Genomic DNA, 7,441 nt, shown 5'->3' with positions numbered 1-7,441 from the left:
TGGTAGGATTTGACAGTGCTTCTACCGCACTTAATGTTTTAGGAGGCAATTCTTGTGGTCTTCTAAAATTATTAAAAGTCAAAAATGAAAAAAGTTAAGAGGTTATGAATGTACTCTTTATTAGATCATTTAATATAAATTAACTTTTTTGTGCTTTAATATCACCTTTTAAGATTTAATTTTTTATGTGATTTTTATATTTAAAAAATGGTTACTTAAATGAAGTACTTATTTTCCTGTTAAGTGTTATTTATTGCATTTTACCTAAGTAGAAGGACCTAATATTTCTAAACATGTTGTATATTACAATAATACAGCTTTTGTCAAATTTTAAGATTTAATGATTTCTTCATTACTTGGAGCTGTATTATTCTCTTTTTTTTCTCCTAGAAGATTATAGAACATTGGTTTATAACTGATAGTCCTGAAGAAGTTGTATATTTTTGCATGCCAGTGTCTTTTTGAGAATTTTCTCTTTTTCTTATTCATTACCAATTGCTTACCTTTTATAATTAAGAAGTAATTTCAGTAAATTGTTACTTAAGTTCTCATTTTTATAATCTTGCTTAGAATTCAGGATGGATTTATCATTTTTCGGTGGTGGAAGATGTACAACCCAAAGCAGAAACAACATGGTAAATACTTATTTCTTCATGTGTTTAAAATTCTCAATCATATAATCTGATTTTATACTTAGAGATAATTAAATGTTTCACATTTTTTTTGTTATTGTTGTTGGCTGGCCTTGAATAGTTATGTAGTATAGACAGGCCTGGAACTCATCCTTCTGCCTCAGCCTGCTGAATTTTAGGAGATGTGCAGCACCATGCCCAGCAAGGAAGTAATTTGGGTTATGTTTTGGCAGTACGAGAGATTGAGTTGGGTCTGTTCTTGCTTATTCAAGAGCTTTACCACTTCGTTCATGTATCTTAGCTCACATCTTCTAGTAGATAACCTTTAAAGTTTTATAGTTTACAATTTTTTTTAAAAATTTCATTTTGGTTGAAAAATCCTTTAGTAGTTTTCCTGTTGGCTGATTAACTTCAGGTACTTGAACATATCACTCATTTAGAGTTACCTTCAGTATAATCTTTACATACATTTCTAGCCTTTTGTGTCAAATCTGTGGGCCTGGCTGTGTTGTGACTCAGATGCCCTCCCTAGTACTCTGATCTTTCTAAAACATTCGTATTTTTTTTTTTTTTTTAGCTTCTGTGACTTTATTCATACTTGCTATGTTGTTTCTATGTTGTGCAGGCTAGTTTTGAACTCTTGTGCTCTAGTGATTCTCCTACCTCAGCTTCCCAAGTAGATGGGAATAAAGATGCATGCCACTACATTAGCCTAGTTTGCATTTATCTTCAGAGCCTTACTTGTTGTCATCTCAATTTTCCTCTCAGATTTTTTATGACTATGTAAGTGCTCTCGGCTCTTCCACTACCCTTTCTAATTCTACATTAACTATACCGCTTCTTTGAGGGTAGACCTTGTCTTTACTTTCTAGAACTTACTTTTTTCAAACATTCATCATGGGAATATTTACATTCTTCTAAATTATTGAGGTTGCCACAGAGTTTTTATTTTTGTGAATTCTATCTGTTCATATGTACTGCATTAGAAATTAAGCCTGATAATTGTAAAAATATTTAAATTTCATTAATACTAGTAAACCATTATATGTTTAAAACATGGTTCATGAAAAATAGCTTCCAAAGCAAAAAAAAAAAGAGTGACATTGTTTTGTATTTTGCATTTGTCTTAATATTTGGCTTAGTAGAAGATAGCTGGAGTCTCACTTTGCTTCTGTATTCAGTCTGTTGAAGTATCTACCATATATGTTATAGCCTTTGAAAAATTTACTGCTGGCTCCTGGAAGAGTGATTGCAAGAGTCAAAATATCTCAATAATCTTATTGTTAAGTTTTGATTTTTTTTTTTAGGCTTCTATAGAGGGACTCCTCCAAAGGTCCTACATCGTACTTTGAAAACCGCAGTTCAAGAAGGTTGTAGGTGGGACCTGGGAATATAAGGTCTCTTTGGATCATTTCTGCTTTTAATAACCTATGTTGAGATTCTGAAATGATGCTTAGGAACTATGTAACTTTGGAACTTTACAATTAAATGTTGGGTTTTAAAATTTGTTTTGTTTTGATAGGCTTACCTATCATTTACAGCTTTTTTCCTATAAGAAAATAAATTCAAAGTTCTGAAAGTTGCCTAGCCAGCCTAAACTACTTTAAATTTCAGTGTTATTTCTCTGCTAGTCTTCTTTTTTATGCTTTTCTTCCTTCAGTCCTATATGGATGTACTCTTATGTACAATGTATTCTTTATTGAGGCTGGGATGAATGGGTTAGTATTTGGCATGTGTGGAACTAGTGAAATCAGAGTGAATAGAAATGAGAATAATGGGCAGGCTTCATATCTGGAAAGACAACAGATGGAGTTGTTCAGTAGGTAACTGAATAGAACACAAGTTTTTCTGTATGATAAAGTATTATGAGGGTATTTGAAATGGCTCCTGGAGGTTTTCCATCTGTAATTTATAATGGATAGAAGGTTAATAGTTTTTGGGGGCTGAGAAGGTGGCTCAGTGGTAGAACACTTGCCTTGCATGCCTAAAGCCCTGGGTTCGATTCCTCAGCACCACATAAACAAAAAGAAAAAAGCCGGAAGTGACGCTGTGGCTCAAGTGGTAGAGCCCTAGCCTTGAGCTGAAGAGCTGAGGGACAGCGCCCAGGCCCAGAGTTCAGGCCCCACGACCAGACCCCCCCCAAAAAAAAGATAGTTTTTGGAATATCAGTTACTATGCCAGCATTTTAACATTTTTCTTTGTCGTTACTGCTAGCATTCTTACTGAAAAAATAATATGTATTGGGAATTTAGCATATTGGAAATCTTTTAGTTTTGTGTTTTTATTAATATGAATAAATCCTAAGTTTGGTGTTATTTTCTGGTACTATTGTTCATGTTCATTTTGTGGAGGAAATATGTATTTTTATAAATAAGTCCTTATAAGTTGTTAAGATGTCACTTAAGTAAAGATAACTTACTTGTTTATACTTCATAGATGGCTAAAACTCATTCCTAATGGTCAGTCCCTTTGAGTTCAGTCCTAGGTTCTCACAAATTCATTTTACTTGGAGCACGCTCTATGTTTTTGCCACTTATTTAATTTGTAAAGTCTGTTCAATTTGTTGCTTAGAGATGAGTTTATGTAGAGCACATTTTCCCCTTGTATGTCATGCTTCTATCAATCTTGCAGTCTCTTTGTTACCCTCTTAATCTTTGTTTTATTTTTTTATGCTTAGTTAACATAAGTGTGTTTCTTAATAACATAAGTGTGTTTCTTTTATCAATACATGAAATCAAAGAGTTTTCCACCCCAAATCATTCATGTGAGGTAGTTTTTGTTGAAACAAAAAAGATCTTTATCTTTTGAGTATGGCATGAGGAAAATACTGAGAACCATCCTCCAAATTTCTGATGTTGATACGGGCCACTTAGTGTAGTGACAAACAGGATCCTGGTTTGAGGTTGTTTTAAGAGTTCTACCCATCTGTCAGAAGGCAGAATGGTAGATGAAGTTTTTAGATGCTCTCATTCCTTAAACATCATGCATGGTAATGACAGTGAGTAGGATATATCAGACATTGTTTTTTGGATAGTTGATTTTTATCTATTGTTTTGGAAAATAAACAGGACATGTGATGATATCTCAATGTTGAGATGCATATGGGATATGAGTAAGTAGTCATGTACCTTTCCTACCCTAAAGGAATTCTTTGACTACAAAGTGAATTTTGCTGATAAATTATGCCCTTTTTATTATTTTATTGTTTATGCCTAACATTCTAGGGCTTTTAAAAGTTTATTTCATCTAAATCTTATTTGTTAAATAAATAAAAACACCTGAACCATTTTTTAAAGCTTAGCAGGCTGTTTTTGTAGTATTCACTTTTGGCATTATTTCTGCATCTTATCTTTTCTTTCTTTTTTTGTGTTGGTCCTGGAGCTTGGACTCAGAGCCTGGATACTTTCTCTGATCTTCTTTTACTTATGGCTAGTGCTCTACCACTTCCAGCTTTTTTGGGTAGTTAATTGCAGATACGAGCCTCATGGGCTTAGCTGACTTTCAAGCACAATCCTCAGATCTCAGCCTCCTAAGTATCTACGATTACAATAAAGATGTGGGCTCAGATCTCAGACTTCTAAGTATCCAGGATTACAGTAAAGGTGTGAGCCACTGGCACCTGGCTCTTGTTTTTTAAAAATAGTTAAGTAATCATGGATATTTAATGACATACTGTGACTATATGCCTGCATAATATACTGTCATTTCTTTTGTTCTGTGTGTGTGTGTGTGTGTGTTTACCAGTATGGGGGCTTGAACTCAGGGCCTGCATATTCTCACTTAGCTTTTTTTGCTAGGCAGGTGATATACCATTTGAGCCATACCCCAGCTTTTTGATTTAGTTATTATTTTTTAAAATAAAATCTCTTGTTTTTGCCCAGATTGCTCTGGGTATCAATCTTATTTATGCTTCTTGTATTGCACATGTGCACACACGCGCGCACACACACACACACACACACACACATACAAACACACATACCCCTTATTGGTTGGAATGGGGTCTCGATTAACTTTTTTGCCTATACCAATTTTTTGAACTATGATTTTCCTTATTACAGTTCCTACAGCTGCCCCCATGCCCAACCCAAAAGTACTCCGTAGATATTTAGCAATTGTTGTTTCTTTAATTCTTTAACCAAATTTTGGAAGAAGCAATTCTCAACATCACTCACAATGATTAAGTACATTTTTCATTCATGTTTAAATTTTAAAGCCTATTTATTATTTTCCTATTTTTAATGATGCATCAAATATTTGATGAGCATTTCCTTTGTACCAACCACTATTTTAAGCACAAGGGATACAATAATGAAGTTAACAGGAAGAATATCTTCTCTGTTGAAGTTTATATTCAAGTAGAAGAAATATGAAGAAAAATGTGGTGATTTAAGAACTGGGAAAGCAATGAGGAATATGGAAGGGATCTTTAATTTTTTGAGAAAAGATTTCTTAAATGCGTTTGGAGGTAAATTTGAGTTGAATTGTATATGATCTTGAAGAACAATGCAATAATTTCTACTTGTATAGATCTATTTGGCAATATAAAAAACATTCTTGCATTTATTTTGCTACACATGTTGGGTTCTAAGATTGCCTTGTTTTATGTAGGATTATAATACCTAGAAAGATGTTCTGCTATTCTTTCATACAAGCAAACTTTTCTGTGCATTAAACTTTGTTCTTGGTGCCAGGAATTTACTAGTGGATAAAATATAAAATGAAGTTCTGTCCATTACAGTCCTTGCTTCATTCAAGTTGGGAGAACTCAGATAAAAAGGAAGTAACGAAAATACAGCATTAAAGAAAATGAAAGCTGGGTTAGTGGAGTAGGAAGCCCTGGTTTTCAGGGAAGTTTCTGTTAGGGAGTTAGGGAAATGTTTATTGGCAGTGGGTAGTGTGGAGCTAGTAACAGTAAGAGGATAAGCTACTGTGGCTGTTTGGGGGAGAACTTACCTGGTTGCGCTGGTCCTGTTTTGTGACTAATACCATGAGGCTAATTACTTGGAAGAAATTTTGTATAATTTTGACATCATTTTAAAGACCTTGGCATTACTGACTAGAATGGGAAGATATTTGACAGTTTGGGAACAATGATCAACTGAACTTAGGTTTTTAAATGTCTGACACATGTGTTAAGCACAGGTATAAGTAGTACAGGGCTGAAGCAGGGAGATTAGTTAGGAGACTATTGGAAGTTAATTGTGAATTGGGCAAGGGTGGTAAGAAGTGGTTGAATTCTAGATACATGTTGAAAGAAAAGGTGACAAGTTTGGCTGATAATCTCTGGGTCACAAAAGTATAAGAGCAGTAAGTTTTTAGACTGGAAAAATAAAAAAGGTAGACTCAATATCACTAAGCTGAAGAAATTGTGGATTAGATTTGGGTGAGTAAACCAGGTGTTTGGTTAGAAATGTCAAGTTCCAGAAACCTGTTGGACATAAAATTGGAGATAATACTGTTGGATGCCTGACCCCAGCAGTCTAGGAGCCATTGATTACTGGCATCTATTACTGACTAGTAATAGTCAGTGACTAGTTAGTGATAGAGTTTTACTTGTTTAAAATACTCATTTACAGCTGTGTGCCATGGCTCACACCTGTGATCCTAGCTACTCAAGAGGCTGAGATCTGAGGATCATGGTTCAAAGCCAGCCTGGGCAGGAAACTCTGTGAGACTCTTATCTCTGATAAACTGCTTGAAAACTGGAAGTGGTGCTATGGATCAAGCAGTAGAAGGCTCACCTTGAGCTGAAGAATGCAGGGAAAGCGCTCAGGCCCAGAGTTCAAGCCCCATGACCGACCAAAAAACCTCCCAAAAACCTCATTTATTACTTTGAAGAATTGGAATCTTTCATACATACTATAAACCTTTGTATTTATTAGTCTTTGTTATCTTTAGGAATTTGACATACAGTAAGAACGAGGAATTAAATGTTCAATATACTATAGTTCAGGGATTTTTTAGCTTTAGTCAGGTGGCATATCTGAAGAACTAGGAGGGAATATGTCAAATAACTACTTAAGAAATAGTAGGAAAATTACAGGGCCTAATAATTTTTTGAAGTGTTGGGACTATCATTTTTTTCTCTCAATTGTCATAGGACATTATAAGAAAATAATCCAAGACTGGAGAAAATCCCTAATTCAAAACATTTCTAGCCCAAAGATTGTAGATAAGGCATACTCAGCTTCTATGGCTATTATGTTGTTGTTTTTGTTGGTCATGGGGATTGAACTCTGGGCCTGAGCTCTTCAGCTCAAGGCTAGTGCTCTACCACTTGAGCCACGGTGCCACTTCCAGTTTTCTGGTGGTTTTTATTGGATAAGAATCTCACGGTTTTTTTTTTTTTTTTTGCTTTTTATGTCCCTCTCCTATGGATATAATCCCTCTTTTCACTGTATTTGATGTTGGTATAATTTGGGGAGGTGAAGGGAAAAAATAAATTGTTTAAACAGAGGTACAGGTTGACCCATTGCAACAATGAGACGTACAAGACACTATGTCAAAAAATGAGCTTTACAATTTAGGCCATAGGGGGGTGGGGTGGGTAGTGTAATTGTGGAGATGGGAGGGAAGGGATGGTAAGGGAAAAACAAAGGAGGAGACAACAATGCTTGATAAGAACTGTACTCATTACCTTGCTCATGTAACTGTAACCCCTCCTCTGTACAGTAGTCCCACAATAAAAAGCTTATTAAAATATATAATTCATATCATATAATGATTAATAAAAAGGAAAATGAAGCTATCTTTAAAAAAAAAAGAGTTTCACGGACTTTTCCTGCCCGGGCTGGCTTTGAACCATG

The 7,441-nt window shown here is 34.8% G+C and overlaps 1 protein-coding gene across 4 annotated transcripts in view; it reads left to right on the top strand.

The window, feature by feature from the left end:
• Positions 1–572: 572 nt before the first annotated feature.
• Positions 573–7,441, top strand: part of Kiaa1109 (KIAA1109 ortholog) — a 150,657-nt gene continuing 143,788 nt past the window's right edge. For all 4 annotated transcript variants that reach the window (XM_013022153.1, XM_013022156.1, XM_013022155.1 and 1 more), the window contains exon 1: positions 573–635. In XM_013022153.1, the coding sequence (XP_012877607.1) occupies positions 608–635 (28 nt within the window). In that variant the 5' untranslated portion in view covers positions 573–607. The remainder of the gene's footprint in view (positions 636–7,441) is intronic.

The sequence above is a fragment of the Dipodomys ordii genome, unplaced genomic scaffold (genome assembly GCF_000151885.1).
Source record: "Dipodomys ordii isolate 6190 unplaced genomic scaffold, Dord_2.0 Scaffold60, whole genome shotgun sequence".
NCBI classification, from domain to species: Eukaryota; Metazoa; Chordata; class Mammalia; order Rodentia; family Heteromyidae; genus Dipodomys; species Dipodomys ordii.
This window is presented reverse-complemented; position numbering and strand designations above follow the sequence as displayed.